The sequence below is a fragment of the Phialemonium atrogriseum genome (assembly GCF_030411735.1).
Source record: "Phialemonium atrogriseum strain 8032-3 unplaced genomic scaffold QBC33scaffold_6, whole genome shotgun sequence".
Taxonomy (NCBI): domain Eukaryota; kingdom Fungi; phylum Ascomycota; class Sordariomycetes; order Cephalothecales; family Cephalothecaceae; genus Phialemonium; species Phialemonium atrogriseum.
Window position 1 is genome coordinate 771,988 of NW_026848143.1, and position 20,508 is coordinate 792,495.

The 20,508-nt window shown below is 57.9% G+C and overlaps 7 protein-coding genes across 7 annotated transcripts; 4 read left to right on the forward strand and 3 right to left on the reverse strand.

Annotated features, from left to right (window-relative positions):
• Window positions 1–1,355: 1,355 nt before the first annotated feature.
• QBC33DRAFT_531460 (uncharacterized protein) lies at window positions 1,356–2,270 on the reverse strand. The gene has a single exon (XM_060427308.1). The coding sequence runs from the start codon at window positions 1,896–1,898 to the stop codon at window positions 1,662–1,664; it is 237 nt and encodes a 78-aa protein (XP_060285853.1). The 5' UTR covers window positions 1,899–2,270; the 3' UTR covers window positions 1,356–1,661.
• A 493-nt stretch (window positions 2,271–2,763) lies between these two features.
• QBC33DRAFT_447003 (glycoside hydrolase family 38 protein) lies at window positions 2,764–6,063 on the forward strand (the record flags this gene model as incomplete). Its single annotated transcript, XM_060424409.1, has 2 exons — window positions 2,764–4,653; window positions 4,711–6,063. The coding sequence occupies 2 exons, from the start codon at window positions 2,764–2,766 to the stop codon at window positions 6,061–6,063; spliced, it is 3,243 nt and encodes a 1,080-aa protein (XP_060285854.1).
• Window positions 6,064–6,153: 90 nt separating this feature from the next.
• Window positions 6,154–9,306, reverse strand: QBC33DRAFT_604693 (putative nucleolar complex protein 14). The gene is made up of 2 exons (XM_060432250.1): window positions 8,898–9,306; window positions 6,154–8,842 (listed from the first exon to the last, which is right to left on the reverse strand). The coding sequence occupies exons 1-2, from the start codon at window positions 9,195–9,197 to the stop codon at window positions 6,407–6,409; spliced, it is 2,736 nt and encodes a 911-aa protein (XP_060285855.1). The 5' UTR covers window positions 9,198–9,306; the 3' UTR covers window positions 6,154–6,406.
• Window positions 9,307–9,369: 63 nt separating this feature from the next.
• Window positions 9,370–10,775, forward strand: QBC33DRAFT_329300 (uncharacterized protein). Its single transcript, XM_060423651.1, has 2 exons — window positions 9,370–9,819; window positions 9,879–10,775. Exons 1-2 carry the CDS (start codon window positions 9,450–9,452, stop codon window positions 10,499–10,501), a joined length of 993 nt encoding a protein of 330 aa, XP_060285856.1. The 5' UTR covers window positions 9,370–9,449; the 3' UTR covers window positions 10,502–10,775.
• A 951-nt stretch (window positions 10,776–11,726) lies between these two features.
• QBC33DRAFT_329302 (uncharacterized protein) lies at window positions 11,727–15,047 on the forward strand. The gene is made up of 2 exons (XM_060423652.1): window positions 11,727–12,433; window positions 12,488–15,047. Exons 1-2 carry the CDS (start codon window positions 11,979–11,981, stop codon window positions 14,613–14,615), a joined length of 2,583 nt encoding a protein of 860 aa, XP_060285857.1. The 5' UTR covers window positions 11,727–11,978; the 3' UTR covers window positions 14,616–15,047.
• Window positions 15,048–15,234: 187 nt separating this feature from the next.
• Window positions 15,235–16,720, forward strand: QBC33DRAFT_576781 (kinase-like domain-containing protein; the record flags this gene model as incomplete). Its single annotated transcript, XM_060430938.1, has 3 exons — window positions 15,235–15,354; window positions 15,414–16,083; window positions 16,137–16,720. 3 exons carry the CDS (start codon window positions 15,235–15,237, stop codon window positions 16,718–16,720), a joined length of 1,374 nt encoding a protein of 457 aa, XP_060285858.1.
• A 1,921-nt stretch (window positions 16,721–18,641) lies between these two features.
• On the reverse strand, window positions 18,642–19,613 carry QBC33DRAFT_329354 (uncharacterized protein). Its single transcript, XM_060423655.1, has one exon. It carries the CDS (start codon window positions 19,324–19,326, stop codon window positions 18,793–18,795), a length of 534 nt encoding a protein of 177 aa, XP_060285859.1. The 5' UTR covers window positions 19,327–19,613; the 3' UTR covers window positions 18,642–18,792.
• Window positions 19,614–20,508: the final 895 nt, after the last annotated feature.

Below are 20,508 nucleotides of genomic sequence, written 5' to 3' on the forward strand. Positions count from 1 at the left end.
AAGAGCCCGGGGACCATCTTATGGTCTTCTGAGGTAGCCCTGACAGGCCCCCTTCTGGACGCATGTCTGTGGTGGGCAGCATCATGGGCGAGGCAGGTTGGTGACGTAGCTCGCCCGGTCAAGGCCGCCGCAGCGCTTAATAATGCCGTCGCCATTGTCTTCGTGTGCCATGACAGCATTGTTGTGGCGAAAAGCAGCAGGTACGCTTGTTGGTCCTCGACTAGACCGATCTTCATCAAGCAAAGCTGCTATGGATCCCAGAAACGATACCTCGGCCACAGCACACGTGGGCGCCGCCCTGAATGTTGAGCTCTGTCCATAGCGTTCGAGCCACCCGCAGTCGGGCACATCTGAGACAACGCCGCGCCCGATAACCCTGTCGCAAATGGAGGAAGCGTCGTACTGGTCGAGGCCGCGTCCTCGTATCGGCGGTCATTTTCAAAGACTCCGGGTTTCCCCTCTCGTCGTGCATCCTGTGCAGGACCAACAGACCACCGGCTGCTGTTTGTCACCCTATCATGTTTCTTACGAGGGCCCGCATGACCTCTTGCCGCTCAGCTCCTGTAAGATTATCACATCGATCAACGCCAAGGAATAGGGCCACACTCCGGAACTTCGCTTGCTCATTCTTGGCCGTGGTGCAAATCGTGGGCAAACAGCTTTCAGGTTCGTTCAGATATCCAACTATCGCTCGATAGAGAGGCGTCGGGGGACATGATTTATGTCCTCGTGTCGAGAAATTCTCGTGGCCTTGGATCCACGACGGGATGGGTGGGAAAAGCCGAGGAAAGCTGGAGGCTGGCCAACTCTTGGATTGCAGGGAAGATAATGGCTTAGGTGATTAGGGGGGGGGGGCCACGGCAAGTGTGCCTCCGTGAGGAGCGTTGCATGAGGCAATTCTGCCATTGGCCGGGGTTCAGCGTAGAATCAGGGGGAAAGAAAAAGGAAGAGAAGGGGGGGTGAGTCAGGTAAGGTAATCTCTCTGAACTTCTCAAGAGAGAAGGATAGGCGAACGTCGGCCGGCAATGAAGGAGGGGAAGGACGCCGAAGGAAGCAGGCAAGGGCGGCAGCTCATCGTCACTCATTGGCTGAAATACAACCAGGAACCCGGCATGCAGAGGAGAAAGAGGTAAAGAAGGAGGAAGTTGGAAAGGAGCCAGGCAGGGAGATTGCGGTGTATTTATAAAGACATGATGACTATCTTATAGAAGCAGCCGGTACTTGATCCTCGTCCGCCAAGGTACAGAACTGGTCCGAGTGGGAGATCTCATTGGTCAGCCATGGTGGAGTACGGAAGGCACATCGGAGCAATCAGGATTCAGCAGCTGTAGTGCAAACCACCTCTCCTTCTTTCTGGCAGACTTCTCGAAACGGAATGTGCGCTTTTCTGAAGCCACGAATGCCAAACACCGCGTCGTGTCTCATGAACTGATGACATTCTGCGGTAGCTGCTCCCTGTGATGAAGGGAGTTGTAACGACAGCTGCCCCCACAGTTGTCCCACAGTCACATGGTATCTTTGCGGTCTCAGAAGATCTCCGCCAGTTGTGCACGCTCGGGGATAACCAGGTCAATAGCTAGCTCTGCGTACTCCCCTGGCTCCTCCCCCCTAAACTGCTTCGCAAGGTCCCAGGTCGGGCGGTGATGGAAGTAGTTCTCGCGTTACTCCTTCACGATCTCCTTCTCGCCCTGTGACCGCTTCGATCGAATCGTAGCTGCCAGCTCTCGGATCCCTGCCTCGTTCTCCTGACCGTCGATGCGATACTGGCCCTGCTTAAGCTCCGCTCTCCGCTCTTCCAGTTCGGCGATCTCGGGGTCCGGAGCCAGATTAGCCCAGACCTCGTCTCTCGTGGCGCCAGGGTCACGGGTCAGGCTGACGTGCGCGAACAATCGAAACATCTGGTCCTCCGTTTCTTCCTCTAGGAAGGCATTTTGGAGATAGCTGAGGACAACGACTATGACGGCGACGGTGATCTGGAAGGCGACGATACAAATTGGCACAGGGAAAGGCAGTCAAAAGCCTACTCAGAGTTCAGTTTCATGACAGAGGCTTCAAACCTAATAAAGAGGTTATCACAGGATAACGGTTTTTAGTACACGTGTAAGAAAGCTTGCAAGAGATTACAAGCAATCAAAGTTTACACTAGATAGTACCTTGCAATGCTCCCTCAATCCTGGCATATGCAATAGGTTCTATTTAACGTCGATTCATAGACACCTGCTCACTTACACATAGAACAAAGACCGCATGGCAAACGATAAAAGACCTGGTAAAACGCTGTGTCGAGGTGTCACCTGCATTTCACAGTACTGCCGACACACAAGATGCTGGTAACTTAAATGGATGATTTAGGTGCAGGGGCGTCCACTAGTGAACTATACTTGCCTAATCAGGATGCATGCCGCCGATCACCCCTGCTTCCCCGCATCGAGGATAGCTAAATACCTGGGTAGCTTCCCCGTCTAGCTGCAGCTCCAGCCCCCTCCAGCTTCGTCATCTTGAAACTGCTAAACTCAAACTTCACGTCAACCAGTTTTCCATCTATAGGGTGTTCAACTGATCTTGTTTCTCTTTTCTCGTAGATAGATATTATCCTCGAACTTGCTCAGCTAACATCTGCTGCCGAACGAAAGCCAGTTTGCCTCGGTAGCTTATAAGCTACTTGTCCTGAGCTCCTTGCCAAGCTTGGGGACGTTCAACGCTTTACGACGACGTTAAACCCGTGGATAGACCATCATCGAGGCAACTACCGAAAACCTGAAAATGGGCGGCCAAACCGACACACAAAAGAAGCCCCAGAGCTCCTATCCAGCGCAGGCGCCGAGGCCCGTTGGTCAGTGGATCTCCAACATCTACAAGGAGCGACTCCGTCAATTCACCTCCGGAGGACAGTATGAGAAACAGAATCTGAGTGCGATGATGTTCGAGGGCGTCGCCAAGGGCGACCCACATGTCAAGCTCTCTGTCTGGGATGCGCCAGACCTGTCCAGACCGACTTTCAAAGAAGCCGTTTCCAACGAGTTCAAGCACACCCAAGTTGGTTCCTGGTTCGGCCCATCATGGTCGACCCATTGGTTCAAGGTCATCCTAGCAGTCCCCTCAGAGCTACGCGGGAAGGAAATCATCGAGCTCCACTGGGACGCCAGTAATGAGGGTATGGTTTGGTCGGAAGCCGGCAATCCCTTGCAGGGCCTCACTGGTGGCGGGGAGCGCATCGAATGGATCCTCCCCGATTCGTTCCGGGATGGCAAGGAGCACACCATATACATCGAGATGGCCTGTAACGGCATGTTTGGTAATGCTCCCGGCGGAGACTCGATCCAGCCCCCGGATCCCAACAAGTATTTCCAGCTCAGGAAAGCCGAGATCGTGGCAGTCAACCCCGATGCCCGACAGCTCTCCATAGATTTCTGGATCATTGGCGATGCCGCGAGAGAATTCCCTCGAGACTCATGGGAGCAGCACAAGGCCCTGAAAGTTGCGACTGACATCATCGATGCCTTCGAGCTCGGAAACAAACAGTCACTCAAGAGATGCCGCGAGATTGCCCAGGAATATCTTGGGCCGAATGTCGACTCGGCTAAGGTGTACGATAGCGGCAGGGAGCCGCTAGTCTACGGCATTGGCCACTGCCACATCGACAGCTGCTGGCTATGGCCGTGGGCGGAGACCAAGCGGAAGGTTGCCAGATCTTGGTCTAACCAGTGCGACCTCATGGATCGCTATCCCGAGCTCAACTTTGCGTGCTCGCAGGCCCAACAGTACAAGTGGCTGAAGCAGGACTACCCCTACGTTTTCGACCGAGTCAAGGAGAAGGTCAAGCAGGGCCGGTTCAACCCCATCGGGGGCAGCTGGGTTGAGCACGACACCAACATGCCCAGCGGCGAGTCGCTTATCCGCCAGTTCTTGTATGGCCAGCGCTTCTTCGAGAGCAATTTCGGTGACCGCTGCCAAACATTCTGGCTTCCGGATACGTTTGGATACTCCAGCCAGATCCCACAGATCTGCCGCCTGGCTGGCATGGACCGATTCCTTACTCAGAAACTCAGCTGGAACAACATTAACAAGTTCCCGCACACCACCTTCAACTGGGTCGCCCTGGACGGTAGCCAGGTGATATGTCATATGCCACCCGCCGAAACCTACACGGCCGAGGCTCACTTTGGCGATGTCAAGCGAAGCCTCCAACAGCACAAGTCCCTGGACCAGGACTCGACATCGTTGCTAGTCTTCGGCAAGGGTGACGGCGGCGGCGGTCCCACCTGGCAACATGTTGAGAAGCTCCGCCGGTGCCGCGGTATCAGTGACCAAGTCGGTCTGTTGCCGAGGGTGCATCTGGGTAACTCGGTCGACGATTTCTTCGACAAACTCGAGCGCAAGGCGGATTCTTTCGTGACTTGGTACGGCGAGCTGTACTTTGAGCTTCATCGAGGCACATACACCACCCAGGCCAACAACAAGCGGTTCAATCGGCAGGCGGAGTTCCTCCTGCGTGACCTCGAGCTCCTGGCAACCATTGCAAGTCTCAAGAGTGCGTCCTACAAATATCCCAAGAAGGAGATCGACGACATGTGGGAGGCCACACTCCTGTGCCAGTTCCATGATTGCCTCCCTGGTAGCTCCATCGAGATGTGCTACGACGACTCGGATGAAGTAAGTGGCGTTTCGGATTTATAACACGTAGCGAAGTATACTGACAGTCGGATGCAGCTCTACGCCGAAGTCTTCAAAACCGGGGAGTCCCTCTTGAAGGACATCTACAAAGTATTTGGCCTTAGTGAGTGCAAGGTGACCCCAGAATCCGTGGGAATAGCCATCAACACTCTCCACTGGGACCGGAAGGAGCTTGTCGATATTTCGGAAACCGAGGTTGCAGTCGCCTACGGTTCCGGCCCGCTACTTGCGCTGCGCGAGTTCAAGTCCACCGAGGGCCCCGAAGCCACGGTGAAAGAGACCTCCAAGGGCGTTTTCGTCTTGGAGAACAAGCAACTTGTTGTCGAGGTCAAAGGCGGCTGCATCGTGTCCCTGTACGACAAGGCAGCCAAGAGGGAGGTCATTCCGAAGGGGGAGACGGCCAACCAGTTCGTCATCTTCGACGACAAGCCCCTTTACTGGCAGGCATGGGACGTCGAGGTGTACCATCTCGACTCTCGCAAGGAGCTACCATGCGGGCAGACGGAGATCTCCGAAGACAAGGACCACCGCGTGAGCGTTGTCACGGAGATCAAGATCAGCGACAAGAGCTCGATCAAGAGCACCATCAGCCTGTCAGCCGCCATCAAGGGCGAGCCGTCGTATGTGGAAGTCTCGAGCGAGGTCGACTGGCACGAGACCATGAAGTTCCTCAAGGTCGAGTTCCCCGTCGACATCAGGAACACCGAGGCCGCCTACGAGACGCAGTTTGGCATCGTTAAGCGGCCCACCCACTACAACACGACGTGGGACATGGCCAAGTTTGAGGTGTGCTGCCACAAGTTCGCCGACCTCTCGGAGAACGGCTACGGGGTGTCGATCCTCAACGACAGCAAGTACGGCTTCGCCACGACGGGCAACTTGATGCGCCTGTCGCTCCTCCGCGCGCCCAAGGCCCCCGACGGCCACGCCGACATGGGCAAGCATCACATCCGCTGGGCCGTGTTCCCGCACCAGGGCGGCCTCGGCCCGGCCACCGTGCGCAAGGCCTTTGAGTTCAACAACCCGCTGCGGGTGCTCTCCGCGCCGCAGGGCTCCGACACGGCCGGCGCGGCGCAGCTGTCGCTGTCGCCCGTCGTGCTCGAGGGGAACCCGTCGCTCGTCATCGACACGGTCAAGCGCGGCGAGGACGACGACGACGTCAGCCGCGGCGAGCTGCCCGGCAGGCGCGGGGGCCGCAGCGTCATCCTGCGCGTGTACGACAGCCTCGGCGGCAGGGCGAGGGGGACCGTCCGGACGGCGTGGGAGGTCAAGAGGGTGGCCAAGGTGAATGCGCTCGAGGACGAGCTCGGGGACGTCGTTATTGAGGACGGGAAGTTTGACATTGAGCTGCGGCCGTTTGAGGTCGCGACGTATAAGTTGGTGCTATGAGGGTTATTTGGTTGAGAGAGCTCCTCCGATAGGGGCTCGTCTTGGTCTTGCTTTGTAGTTGGTTGATGGTATGTTGCTAGCTTGAAGGGGATGTGCCTGGTATGCTTTGGTTCAATCAAATAAAGACTTCTTCATCTGGGGACAAAAGGCCAGGCCTCTATGATGGGATGGCGGGTATCATTATCTGAGTATGGCGCGCGAGTGATGATACGGTAATGCCACAGGTGCTTTCTGGCAGTCTGGAATATGAACACGATGATCGCGTTTTTTGCAAAAGAGCAATAGTAGCTTTTCCCCTCCCAAACCACATATATACATAAATATCCTCCACCAGGCACCCACCTCACCCCCTCTTCGACGCCCTCTTCCTCGCGTCCCTCTCCCTGTCGTAGTCGTTGGCGGCCTTGCCCTCCTGGCTCTGGATCTCGGCCACGAGGCGGCGGTACTTGCGCTCGTACGCGTCGTCGCGCTCCTTCTTGGCGCGCAGGTTCTCGCGGGCGAGGAAGTTCGCGTCCTTGCGCAGCTCGCGCATGGCGCCCTTGCGCTCGCGCCGGTGCTCGGCGCGCAGCTTCGCCAGCTCGGCGCGCTCGCGGTCCGGGTCGTAGTGCTTGCCCGGGTCGAACGAGTCCTCGAACTTGGGGATGCTGGTCCGCACCGCGAGGGGCCGGTGGTGGTGCAGCTCCAGCGGGCGGCGGGACACGTGCGCTAGGCGGAGGGCGCGCGAGAGGTAGGCGGAGGACTGGGTGGTGGAGGCTTGGACGGCCGGGTTGAGGTGCCGGTGGCATGCCGGTGTGGCGAGGTGCTGGAGGATGGCGAGCGCGGGCTGGAAGGTCTCGTAGAAGGCTGGCTTGCCCGACCATGTCTCCGCGGCGGCTTTGACCACCGCTGTGGTGGCGGAGAGGATGGATAGCTTCAGGGATTCGGCGTCTGCGGAGGGGAGCGCGTCGCCGGGCTGGCAGTTTCTGAAGGCCAGTTTCCTCAGGGGTGCTTTCTGGCCGTTCCGTATGCGGATGCGGGAGGGGGGCTCGTGGATGGGGAAGAATCCGAGCCTGTCAGCCGGCTTCTCAGGGGCCAGCGAGTATAGCGTGTTCAGACAGAAGTTCATCAGCTCCGGCACATAGCGCTTGGAAAGTTTCTGGTACTCAAGAGCCAGAATCGATAGGTACGTGCCGGTCGCATAATCGGCGAGTCTCTCCGGCACCTTCTGCCCCAGATACCGGGCGATGGACAGCATCGCCGGCGTAATAACCTGGTGGAAATGATCCGACGTGGGGAAAGTGGTCGCCGCCGCCTTGAGGATTATGAGGTCGCCCACATTCGGCGACAACGGCCGATCCCTGCCCATCTCCTCGATACGTGCTCGGTATTCTTTAGCCACCTCGATTGGGAAGGACTTCGCCAAGGAGTGGGCGTGTCGTACGAGGCCCTCGAGCACTGAAAACTGGGGTTCAGGGGTTCCCGCGAGATAGGAAATATGCTGAACGAGGGCCCTCGAGAAATTGCCCAGCTTCTCCTTGTTGCGACTGTCCAGCTTCGGATGATATAGCGCTCGGATCCGTTGCACCGCGGTCGGCAGCTTCGAAATATTAACAGCCTTGAAGACCTCGAGCATCTCGGCGTGTGTCTGCGGACAGGGGAATGTGTAAGGAACGCCGTCCTCATCGTCGCCATGCGCCTTGCCAGGACCTTGGAAAAGAACATGCTTCGATTCTGTCTCGGTCAGGAGCCCCTTTGTGAATTCATCGTCGGATTCAGACTCTTCTGCTTCAGCATCCGAAGCGGACTCGTCGTCTTCGTCAATATCAAGATCGGATCCACTGGCAACCAAATCGTCATCGATGATGAAGTCGTCCTCGTCATCGAATCCCAATTCCGTTGCTGTAGCCCGCATTTTGATCCCCCTTCCAAGGCCGAACTCATCGTCCTCATCCCCGTCGACGGCTTTGGCCGAGGTGGCCGCCGAGGCTCCCGTCGCTTCCTTATCATCACCGGACTCCTCATCCTCATCACTGTCCTGCTGGCCCTCCATCCGCCTTAGACGCTTCTCTTCAAGCTCTCTCAATCTCGTGGACTCTTCTTCGGCCTTTTCTTCTTCGGTCTTGGTCCTCATAGACGGCTGAGCACGCCTGTCTTGGATCATTTGCCTGAGCCGGAGATCATAATCTTTCTCCATTGTGCTTTTGTCGATACCGGCGATCAGAGACTGCTCTCCCCGGTCTCCCTTCCCATTGCCCGCCTGTGCCGCTTCTCGCCGATAGAGCAGGGCTCGAAGATCAGGCAACTCCTTGTCGATCTCGGCCCTGAGATCATCGTCTTCGTCCTTGGCGGCTTGACGCTCGTACTTGTGATGTTTAGACTTGGCGATGACTTCTTCCATCACCTCCTTCTTGGTCTTTTTCCTCTCCGGCTCTTCGCTCTCAGGGTCGCCCCCCTCTTCCCCCATGGCCTCGAGTCGCATTCGTTTTAACCTCTTCCGTTCAGCCTGGGAGGAGTCGGACTCGTCGCCCGAGGGAAGATCAGACTCGTCGAAGTCATCCACGACAGCCTCCCCTTCGTCAAACGCAAGAGACCTCCCCATGTGGGTAAGTCCGTCCATTGGCTCGTCATCCTCGAGGTCAAAAGCGGAGCTCTTCTTGTAATTCCTTTGCTTCTCCAGTGCAAAACGCTGGAGCATCTTCTCCTCGGGGGTCATGGTAGGATCGTTTTCGCCGAAGCGCCGATCAAGTATCCCGCCAACTTTATTACGGCGCTGCATTTCGACCAGGAGAGTTTCGCGACGCTATCGCCTGTATGTCAGCATATGTGCAACGGCACCCTGAAGACTTGTCACGCACCCTCTCTTCGCCTATAGCCTTGGATAGGCCCGGCCTGCCATTGATGCCCATAGACGCCCTGTCGCCGGCAGGGCGATTGGTGGTAACCTCGAACTTTGGCCCCCGCGCATTTGTCTTGAACTGAAAGGGGTTGAACTGTTCCCGGATGTTCTCAAGAACGGCGGATCGTTGAAGTCTTTTGTCGTTCCGGCTTTTCTGATCCTCGGCATTCTTGCGCTTCTGTTTCTTCGATTGCTGCGGGCCAATAACTCCTTGCTCCCTGAGCGAGGCTTTGAGCCTCTTGAGCTGTGAGCCGGCCATGACGATAATCCTGTGGCCTTGTCAAAAGGCTGCAATCAAAATCCCGTCCAGTGGTTTTAGAGGGAATCGGGATGCCGCGAAATTTTTGGTTTCTTTCGTTATCTTATCGGGGTGGGGTGGTGAGAGCATATATGTAGAGCGGTCGGCAATGGCAGAATGAACGGCAGCTGTAACTTGGCTTCCAGTTGCTTTCCAGGCATACCTTGCATACGAATCAAGGGCTGCGAAGCTGGAATCCAACAACTGGCCAAGATGGGCTGGCTATCGTCGATTGCTCGTGATGAACGAGTGATCATTGCTAGCCTCAGCGTTGGCGCCGTCGGCCTCGTCTTGATGATGCGCACGATCCTGACAAGCTATCGCGACGATGCCGAAGTAAAGCCAGTGCAGCCAAAGACACAATACATCACCCAGGAGACAGAAGACGCCTTAAAGCTCGGTACCCTGGATACTCTCCTTGGTCATTACAACTACGCCATCCGGGAAACAGCAGGCAAAATAGTTTGCGACAGGGCTATCAATGACGGCTCCACGGTTGATGTCCTCCTCTACGGAATTACGCGCCCAGACTACGATGAGCGTATGAAGAACCTGCGATGTCTTGCCATAATTACCGATCACCGTGCGTTATGCCTCATCCTACGCCTGTACCTCTTTGTTGAGTGCTCACAGTTTCCCTAGACAGCCTGCATCTCCTCCACACATGGAAAGCCTATGCGGCACTCGTTAGGTCGTTGGAACTCGGACTCGAGCCGGAGGGCGGGGCACAAGAGGAGCTCGGAGACAAGTACTTCGACGAGTACTACCTGCGGGACATGTCCGACAAGCTGTGCCTGATGTTCGTCAGCCAGCTCCTCAGCCGATACGGCGCCGAGAAGCTCATCAAGGCCAATTTCATCGAAAAGTGGCTGGCCAGGCAGAACTGGGGTGACTCGGAGGAAAAGATTATCGCAAACTTTGCCCAGTATATGGATCGCCGGTCAAACCGCATCACCGAGATCGTGAACAGGATCCTGGGGTGCGACTCGGGCCGAGACAGGCTTGAACGCGCAGGCCTCATTAGCAGGAATACAAGAGAAGCCTGTGAGCAGGCGGGCCGCTTCAGCGTGGTGATCTCCATCGGCATGAGCAGCGAAGAGAGCGACGAACAGGGACGCCGACTCGTCGGTGGCAGGCCACACGAACAGAGCGCAGAAGAACAGCGACTCCGTCATCGGCATCGGGAGGCCATGGTGTTTAACGATGGAACCAGGCCTCTTAATAGCGAAGACATCATCCAGCGAGACCATGGCTCCCTGACATGATGAAGCAGACCACCCTATTCTCGAAATAGACTTACCGTCAACAACCGGCCACCGGAAGACGACGCCGCGACCTTGGCATCATGTGCGGTGCCTCTTGATGGCCAGGCCTCCACACTGCCGAGATAGCCACTCGAAATTGGCCTGTTCGGAAGACACCGGCGGAGTCTTGCCGATGCAAAGATGGTCAGGGGATTCAGTTCAGCCTATTGCAGAATGAGGTCGAATTGTACGAACGAAGGCGGGACGTGACGGCAACACGGTGGCTCCATGGCCCTAGGCGGCTCGCCAGGTGTAAGTCCCACTTCGTCCGGCATAAGCCCGGCAAGACAAGCTTCCCTGCTGAAAGGCATGGTGTACGCAGAGTTGGAACCTGGGGACAAGACAAGGTGTTGAAGCTCATGTTTGGCAATTGAGGAAGTTTAAGCCATAGAAATGAGCGATAGCAGAGTGAAAAGAATATTTCAGCGGTTCTTGACTGGCTGCAACTTGGTGACCAAAAGGCGGGAAATCATAGGTCGGGTAGATTTATTAATTATTAATATTGCAACATGCGGCTCGGTAGACCAACAGCGGAGACTCAGTTTCGTTTCCCGGTCGGCTTTGTTGGTCTTGCTTTGTTTATTGCAGCAAGCACGGTCGCTCGTCGATGCAGAGTGACCCCTAACGGAGGCAGGAACATAGAAGCCGGTCTACCATGGCAGGTGAGGAACCACATTGAGTCCAGTGCCCAGGCAGAGAGCGAACAGCACAGAGGTTCTCCCGGAGCCGTCCTTCGGCTCTTGTTTTTATTTTCTTTCAGTATGAATGTTCGAAATGCGGCAGGAGATTGAAGGGATATCCACTCGCGGGCTTGCAGTGCCGCCCTTCAATGGCCTGCCACGTCGCTTGATGACGCTCATGCAGGTGCTAGGTGTTGCTGCGCACCGGGGAGGGCGATCTCAGGTCGGGTCACATTTAGCTCGCCCATTTCCACTGCAGTTTCCACCGCTCTTGCTGACCTACTCCTTTTCTTGTCCAACTCGAACCTGCCGGCTTCCATTCTTTCAGGAGGTATTGAGCTTGCGTTCCCGAACCTTAAAAACCATCACGCTAGATCTCCTTGGATCCCCCTGCTTTGCCCGCTCCCGGGCCTCACCAACCCCCACTTCTACTGTCACCCCCGTTCTCTGAGAATTTCTAATTAAACCACCAGGAGAACGCAACACTTGTCCCCAGGCGTTCCTCGTTAAATTGGGAGAGTCATTCAATAACCAAACCGATCGAGAAATTTGGCGGCGCGCATTGGCCTCGGGGGTTTACCGGACGGAGGCAAGTTGTGTCTTGCCCTGCCGGAGAAAACGAAACAAAGGCTAGCCCCTATTCGCGCGCGCGCGGTGTGTGGTAGTGTGGGGTGTAAACAATGAGGCACCCGGCCAAGGCATTTGATTTGCATGAACACTAGGCACCTCGCTGAGGGTGCCAATATCTTCTTCCCAACATGACCTCCACAACAACATCAACCTACTCTACAACCACCCGACACACGCTTTCTCGAAAGAGAGGCCCCGGTCTCAGCGCATTCGCCACGGCATCCACTCCAAACCTGAACCAGCTTTATTCGTCTCATTCGTCGCGCCTCGCCCCCCCGTCACTCTCCCGAAAAGCTTCATTCGCCGCCCTGACCCAGAACTCGCTTGCCTCCATCCCCGATGACACCGAAGCCTACGCCCTCAACACCGTCCTGACCAGCGACAAAATGCCGGCACCCCTCACACCCGGCAAGCTCGGTGCGAGGGACGACCTCGCCACGGGCGACGCCGTCGACGTCCCTGGCAACATGCACGGCACAGTTCGTTTCGTCGGTACCGTGCCGGGCCGGAAAGGAACCTTCGCCGGAGTCGAGTTACACGCGGACTTTGCGTCGCGCGGGAAGAACAGCGGCGATGTTGACGGGTGAGAAATTGTCCTTGTGCTCTATTTGATTTGCGGCTAACGCGGGTCCCTCAGTGTCTTCTATTTTACCACCACTGTTCCTGGCGCCGGTATCTTCCTGCCCCTTTCCAAGGCAGTCAAACGAGATTCTACGCCAACATCGGCAAGCTCCATTCCCCTCACCCCTACCGCAGCGACTCCCGGCGGCTTGAGAGTCGGAAATCAGAACTCAACCAATTTCACCCCCCCAACACCATCCTTGCCCAAGTTCAGCCAGTCTGTCGGCCAGTTCAGCCAGTCTGTCGGCCCGGGCCGCGCCCCAAGCCCCGCTGGCAAGAGATCGAGAGGCTCTCTCCCCCGACCCGAGTCTCCCGTCCGTCGGCTCCAGCTCGCCACCCCCCGGCCACCCATGGGGACTCCCGGTCCCAGACCACCCGCCCGATATGGGAGTCCGACGACAAACAAGTTCGCCCAGAGCGTCCGCGGGACGGCTGGCGATCCCAGCAAGCGGCCGCCAGCCCGCGACGGGAAAACCAGCATCGGACCCCGCAGCGCATCGGCCCTGGGCAACACCACGTCGTCAAATTACACCGACGACGAGACCACGCCGGTAGGGGTTCCGCGGACGACGACGACCAACGGCAGCATCGGCTCGATATCCTCGCTCAACTTGAAGCTGCGGCCCGTGTCGCGCGCCGCCTCGCGCGCCGGCGCCCACACCAGCGACGAGGACGTCGAGAGGCTGAGGGCACAGCTCCAGGACCGCGACCGCCAGCTCAAGGAGCAGGCTTCGAGTCTGGCCGAGATGGAGGGCAGCATAAGCGAACTGCAGAGTCTGATAGAGGGCTCCGACGGGCCGCCTCCCCTCTTGCGGCGGGGCAGCATGGAGGACAGGGATGCTCCGCAGCTGAGGGCCTTGCTCAGGGAGAAGAACGAGAAGATTGCCATGCTGACGGCCGAATTCGACGCCCACCGCGCCGACTTCCGGAGCACCATCGACACCCTGGAGATGGCGAGCACGGAGACGGAGAGGGTGTACGAGAAGCGCATCGAGGAGTTGATGCAGGAAGTCCACGATCTCCAGGACCGCACGGCCGACGTGGACAATGTGGCGTCGCAGCTGAAGCAGCTGGAGGAGCTCGTGCAGGAGCTGGAGGAGGGCCTGGAGGATGCCCGGCGGGGAGAGGCCGAGGCTCGAGGGGAGGTCGAGTTCCTGAGGGGCGAGGTGGAGAGGACAAGGTCCGAGCTACGCCGCGAGCGCGAGAAGGTCCAGGCCCCGGGCGGACCCAACGGTGCTGCGAACGGCAACAACCTCTCAATCTCCAAGGATCTGGAGCAGAAGGAAGACGAGATCCGCGGCTTGAAAGCCATCATCCACTCTCTCAGCCGGGATTCCGTCCCGGGAGGCGACGGCGCCGACAGGACGCCGACCCAGCGCTCTGGCTCGCTCCGCTCGGCGCGGCAGGAGTCCATTGACGACCGCTTGGCGCGGGAGAAGCTGGAACGCGAAGTCGCCGAGCTCCGGGCGCTCGTCGATAACAAGAGCGGCCGCGAGGACGAGCTCGAGCGCGAGATCGAGGCGCTCCGCCGGGGGAGCGCCGCCCTGGGCAATCGGCACAGCGCCATGACGATCGGCAGCAACGCCAACGACCGCAACTCGCTGCGCGACTCCCGCAGCACCGTCATCCTGGCCCCGCGGAGCCCGGAGGCCCACCACAAGTCTCTCGGCGGCGGTCTCCGCCACAGCCGGGGCATCACCCTCGACACGATGCCCGAGAGCGACGCGTACAGCACCGCGACCGAGAATAGCACCCTCTGGTGCGAGATCTGCGAGACCTCGGGGCACGACATCCTGACCTGCACCAACATGTTTGGGCCCCAGGCGGAGCAGAAGAAGGGCCAGGGCCCCGCCGAGGATCCCTCGTCGTCGTCGCCCAAGACGGGCAGGGACGTCGTCCGCGCGGGCCTGAAGAACCTCGGCGTCCCCGGCCCGGACGACGACATCAAGCCGGCTCCCCTGTCGCCCCTGAAGAGCAAGGCGTCGGCGCCCCTGCTCTCCTCGGTCAGGATCCTGCCGAACCCCATGGAGTCCGGCCCCGTGGCCGGCAAGGAGAGCGGCATGGTGGATTCGGCCAAGTGGTGCGCGCTGTGCGAGCGGGACGGCCACGATAGCGTCGACTGCCCGTTTGAGGACGCCTTTTGAGTGCCTCACATGGGCATTCTCGACTTCGATGCTCGCCACACGCAACCACCGGGGTTTTTTATCATTCACGGAACGAAACCGAAGCTCTCTTATGGGATAATGCGCAGAGCTTGTCATGACGGATTGGCACGGGGAAATGAACTGTTACATTACGAACGACGAAACCCATTTCGCTTCTAGACCGCGCTCTTTGTTCATCAGGAGTTCTTCACTTCTTGGGAGCTATGTATTTAGCAGCGGGCTGGCTGGTGGGAGCTGGAAGATACCCCATACACTACCCCATGGAGTTTGTTGTTTTTGCAGTAGGATTATTTTAATGAAGAGTACATGACCGTTACCGTTGATCGCGTCCCTAGCCTGTGCGAGGTTTGGGAATGCACTGTACGATGTTCCACATTTAGAAACACAGCTGAGCCCCTTGCACCTCAATGGCCGTTACAATTACGTAGCTCTTTAATTGAACAACACTCCGTGATACCCAGAACGCGATTGGCTTTTGTTTTATCCCAGGATCGAGGCCATTTGCATGCTCGATCGTGTTGAACCGGTCGCCTGACTGTATTTACGCGACCACCCTCCGCGCAACCATTCCAATTCAGGCGCAGGCCAACACGCCGCCATGGCGCAGCTCTTCCTAGACGTCCTGTACTCGTTTGGGAACTGCCTGAACTGCTTCCCGGGCTCGCCGACGCTCAAGATCAACAGCCGCAGCTTCAAGATATTACGGTTGCTAGGAGAGGTACGTCACGGGAAGCACATCCCGCCCGCGGCTTTACTCCAGCTAACTCCATGCTCCAGGGCGGCTTCTCCTACGTGTACCTCGTCCAAGACACCTCGACGTCGGAACTTCTCGCCCTCAAGAAGATCCACTGCCCCTTCGGCGCCGAGTCGGTGGCGCAGGCGATGAAGGAGGTGGACGCGTACCGCCTCTTCGAGCGCAGCCCGGGCATCATCCACAGCGTCGGCTACAGCATCGCCGCCGACCGCGGCTCCGGCGGCGACGCCAGCAAGACCGTCTACGTCCTCCTGCCCTACTACCGCCGTGGCAACTTGCAGGACATGATCAACGCAAACCTCGTCAACCACGCCCGCTTCCCCGAGCGCCGCCTCATGCTCCTCTTCCTCGGCGTGTGCCGCGCCCTCAGGCAGATGCACCGGTACGGCGACGCCGCGGGCCCGGCGCCGGCGGGCGCGGAGGCGGCGGAGGCGGCGGCGGAGGCGGCAGCGGCGGCCGGCACCGCCGGGGAGAGGATGGAGCTGCCGCGGATGGACGGCGTGGACGAGAATGTCGAGGTCGCCAAGGGCCGGGGCGGCCGCGGCCGGGATAAGAAGACCCCGGCGCGGGAGACCGGCGCCGACGAGGACAACGAGAGGGAGCAGCAGCAGCCGCTGATGCACGACAACGAGGCCGGCGCCGCGGCGGCGGCCCGGGAGGTCAGGAGTTATGCGCACAGGGATATCAAGCCCGGTTAGTTGCTGCTTCCGCTTCGTGTATATCCACGGCCCCGCTAACATCGCCAGGAAACATCATGATCTCCGACTCGGGCTCGGAACCCATCCTCATGGACCTCGGCTCGATCGCGGCGTCCCCGCTGGCCATCACGAGCCGGTCGCTCGCCATCGCGACGCAGGACACGGCCGCCGAGCACAGCACCATGCCGTACCGGGCGCCCGAGCTGTTCGACGTCAAGACGGGCGCCGTCGTCGACACAAAGGTCGACATCTGGTCGCTCGGCTGCACCCTTTACGCCTGCCTCGTCGGCAAGTCGCCGTTCGAGGCCCGCTCCGACGAGACCGGCGGCTCGCTCAGCATGTGCGTCATGGGCGGCGACTGGCGGTTCCCCGACGAGAGGCCAGGCGGCGGCCCGGCGGATAGGGGCAAGGGGAAGGGGAAGGGGAAGGCCGCCGCGGGGGCGGCGGCGGCCGGCGGCGGCGGTGGTGGTGGTGGTGCGGAGGAGGGGGGTGAGGCTGGTATCAGCGAGCCGATACGCGAGATCGTCCGGAGGTGTCTGAGGGTGGAGCCCGCCGAGCGCCCGGATATCGACGAGCTGATCGACATGGTGGAGGGGGTCATTGACCAGTTACCCGGAGGTGATGATTCTTGATCTCGCGTTCGCAGCAAAAGTCTTTTCGGTTGTTACAGAATGCGCATGTAATCATTCTAGGCTACTTTTGATGTGATTTCTAGATGTAAAGATACCGCAGTCATCCAAGACTCCCTGCATGAACCAACCACCAATCTCTTCCCTTCCTAATGGTAATTGCTTGTGTACGTGCATATCTTATACACAGCTTGAAACGTGATTTCTACCAACTTAAAGGGAGGTAGTATCATAGACCTGACATACCATTGGCTGAATCCAACGTCGTCCCAAGTGAAGCCTGCAGGGCCTGAGGTGAATGATTGACAAGACTCATCACGATTCAGAGACCCCTACCACGCCATGGACTTCCAAGGCAGTAAGAAGGGGCCGGCTGGGCAGGAGGAGGCTATGGCGAAGAAGACGAAGCTTGCCTCTCAAGAAAGCTTGGGCGAGGAGGAAGACCCTAGGGCGACCGATCCCCTGGACAAAAGGGAGCTGGCCACAGGGTCCATTGATGCGACTGCTCCCACGAACGAGGAACTCGATCGGATCATCGACGACATAGACCTTGATGAGATCCTCGACGACGAGAATCTTGCCGAAGCAGCGGCCCAGGGAGCAGCGGTCCAGGCGGAGGAGGACGCTGATATCCTTGCCGAAATAGCGGCCAATCTAGCAGCGGCCCAGGAGGTGGAGGACGCCGAGAATGACGACGATCCCGAAGCCGCCCTCCCAGATACTCCGGTCAAGGGTCCTCGCACCTTCAAGGATGATAAGGAGGAAATCCTAGCATATTTAGGAGTCGACTACAGGACCGGGGGTCGTGGACAGACTGCTACAATCCAACCATCACCAGGTACCTAGATAGATGGCTTTTACCTCTTCACAGGCGTGTTGTAAAGCCAGGTGCAAAGGTCAAGCAGGGACTAATGGGGGAGGAACGTTCCTTTTATTTAATCCTCCATCTGGTCAGCCCAAGACTGGGCGCCGCCGCTCTCAACAGGCGCCGTCGACCCAGTGCCCACGGAGGGCCTCACCTCACCTCCAGCCCCCGCAGGAGCCACTGGGCCCCCAAAACTGCTAGAAGGCGCCACCGCGCCGGTGTAGTTGTTCACCTGTCGTGATACGTGATATTGTAAAAGTCTTCCCCCCGTTCGACAGACTCGAAGGACCCCCCCCCCAGGCGGCATGGTAACTATCACCACGTATGTGCCTTTTACTTCTTTAGCAGGCGCGTTGTAAAGCTAGGTGCGAAGATCAGGCAAGGTAAAAATGCTCATTTGATCAGCCGACGCTGCTATTGGCAGGCATGCCCGCCCCATCTGAACTGCTGAGTAGATAGATCACCACCACCAGTCTACCGCTGCAGTGTTGCTGCTGCTGCAGCGGCTGCTGCAGCTGCTGCCGCCCCTGCTGCTGGTGCTGGCACTGGTGCGGCGAACCCGCCGCCGCCAGCCAAGCCTAGGCCCGCTTGGCCTGGCGGCGCAGATGGCGGATTTGTCGTTTTGACTGTATATACTGTTAGCTTCTCATCATTGCAGTTTTGGTGCATGAATACTTACGAAGTTAGTTGCGCTGCTGCTGCCAGTGTAATTGTTCACCGTCCTGTGATTTGCGATAGGTCCCTTGGCCTCTGGAGCTGGCAGACCGGGGATATCGTGGGCGATTATGACTTGGTCCCTCTAGTTCTCCGCCTCCCTCTGGCTTGGGGCCGGAAAGCGCGTTCTCGCATCACACTTGTGGCTTCCTTGTGGAAAAAAGGGGGGGGGGGGGGGGGGGTGGTTCCTTGAAAAAAATGTGGGTCGGTCAGGAAGACTGTGTCGAGGATGCGTGGCCTTGTGCTGAAATCCCATCTCAATGGGTTAGAAGACGACAACTGTTTTCCCAACGTTGTCTTGGACTATCTGGAACTTCATGTACCCACAGGTTCCACTCTGTAAATAGTTGAAAGGGGAAGCCATGCTCTTGAACTCTTGCGCTGGGAGCAGTGGTGGAGGCTGCTCTGGTCTGAGGAAAACGAAGTTAGACGACAGGACAGGAGGGTGCGGGAATAATGGCTGTATACTCACGAGTCTGCGAGTTAAGGTGCTGGTTCAAGGCGCCGAGGGTGGTGAATTCCGGTGGCAGAGATAGCACTCGCAGGCACAGCCATTCCATGAGTGCCTGTTAGTCTTGTAGGATGGTGAACCTTCCCACCGGTGAGTCATGGTGATCACCCCGCCAGGACCCCGAGCCCTCACACGCTTGTAGATCTCGTTGCGGTTGAAAACGTAGGCAATGGGACATGAGGTGGTGGACAAGCCCGGTGGCGGTCGTATAGCGCTTCTTGCAGACTGGTGAAGCAGATCAGAAACTACGTCTCTATAGCCTGCGGCTTCCCCGAGCAGCCATCTGTCTCGAAGGCAGACCGCTGATGACCCTTTTCTCGGTAGAGTAGAGGTCCCTTCTGTCGGTAGAGTAGCAGTCCATTCTCTCGGTAGAGTAGAAGTCCCAAATCTGGCAGACCTTGGCGAGGGTGTCGGGATCGCAAAGGGCATTGCTACTCGGGCCTGGCGTCCTGGCAGGTGGTTTCCGAAAATTGGCAGGTCCCAGAACCTCGCCATCTGGGGCGTTGGTGACCCCAGCATCTACCTTCTTGCCCGATCCTCCTTTGGGGGCAAAGTAAAGCAATGTAGCAATATCGCCAACAGCGACGGCGACGGTGATGGCGATGGTGATGACGACGACAATAGCGATAGACAATGATGACAATAGTGACTGATATCAACGGCGACTGCAACTGGCAGCAACAGCAATGGCGATGGCGATGGTGAGAAGATACTGAAACTTGCTGCTTCCGCGCCGAGGACACCGACGACGCGGTCCGCAAGCAGACCACACCTCCAGAAATTCCGACACCAGCTGTGGCGAACAGATCCTAGGCCTGAAAACTGCGCAGTCAGGCCTATCGCAAAACCTGATGTGCTTCCCATATTCGCTCTCGTGCCAGGCTGCCATGGATGACGACAGGCCATGGAGTTTCTTTGCCTGTGCCTGGAGCATGTGGGAGTAATGTTGGTCGAGATACAGGTGGTAATATATGTTCCAGTTGTTGTCATCAGACTATCCAAGCCATCGAGGATGGACGTCAAGAGGATGATATTGGGTGTCCAGTTAAAGTGGTGGTGCTGAGGAATTGAAGCCCATCAGAACCAACGAAGATGCCATTGACTAGGGGCTCATATCCTACCCTAGAGTGGCAGCGACGAGGGACAGGGTGCCCCACCTGCACGTATCCTACTCATCGAAGCCTCATCCAAGCCAACCAGACCTGCCTGATCGAAAAACTTGCGCCTCTAGCTACGGCAGCGACGAGGGATGGGGTACCCTACCTCCACCTCATATCCTACCTCGACGCCTAGACCTGCCCAAGAAACTCGCAGCCGTGGCGTGGCAGCGACGAGGGTGTCTGCCTAACCAAGAAACTTGCGCCTCTAGCTGCAGAAGCGACAACCTAATATCCTTCTCCTCGACGCCTCCAGGCCTTCAAGTGGATGGATGTAGCATTCAGCACCACTACTTCGACCAGACAGCACCTATCTGCACCAGCAATTGTCTGAAGGCCCAGCACAGGAGGGTAGGGGCGAGCCTATTCGTCAGGACTCACAACCGTATCCCCGTGCGAAACACGTTCGCCAAGGAGATAAAGTGAGACAAAGACTTCACCAACTGGCGCGAGATCGATGCCGAGTTCCTCAAGTTCTCGCAGTGGCTCAACAGGAGGTCCAAGATCATCCTTGCTATGGGCAAGGAAAATGCCTAGTCTGTCC

Bases quoted from the DNA above. Each gene is read 5' to 3' on its own strand.
- QBC33DRAFT_531460 (XM_060427308.1), bottom strand. From the start codon at position 1,898: ATGTTTCGATTGTTCGCGCACGTCAGCCTGACCCGTGACCCTGGCGCC.
- QBC33DRAFT_604693 (XM_060432250.1), bottom strand. From the start codon at position 9,197: ATGGCCGGCTCACAGCTCAAGAGGCTCAAAGCCTCGCTCAGGGAGCAA. The intron at 8,843-8,897 runs GTGCGTGACAAG...TACAGGCGATAG, and splicing joins AGGCTATAGGCGAAGAGAGG to CGTCGCGAAACTCTCCTGGT.
- QBC33DRAFT_329300 (XM_060423651.1), top strand. From the start codon at position 9,450: ATGGGCTGGCTATCGTCGATTGCTCGTGATGAACGAGTGATCATTGCT. The intron at 9,820-9,878 runs GTGCGTTATGCC...CAGTTTCCCTAG, and splicing joins TGCCATAATTACCGATCACC to ACAGCCTGCATCTCCTCCAC.
- QBC33DRAFT_329302 (XM_060423652.1), top strand. From the start codon at position 11,979: ATGACCTCCACAACAACATCAACCTACTCTACAACCACCCGACACACG. The intron at 12,434-12,487 runs GTGAGAAATTGT...CGGGTCCCTCAG, and splicing joins AACAGCGGCGATGTTGACGG to TGTCTTCTATTTTACCACCA.
- QBC33DRAFT_329354 (XM_060423655.1), bottom strand. From the start codon at position 19,326: ATGCTGGGGTCACCAACGCCCCAGATGGCGAGGTTCTGGGACCTGCCA.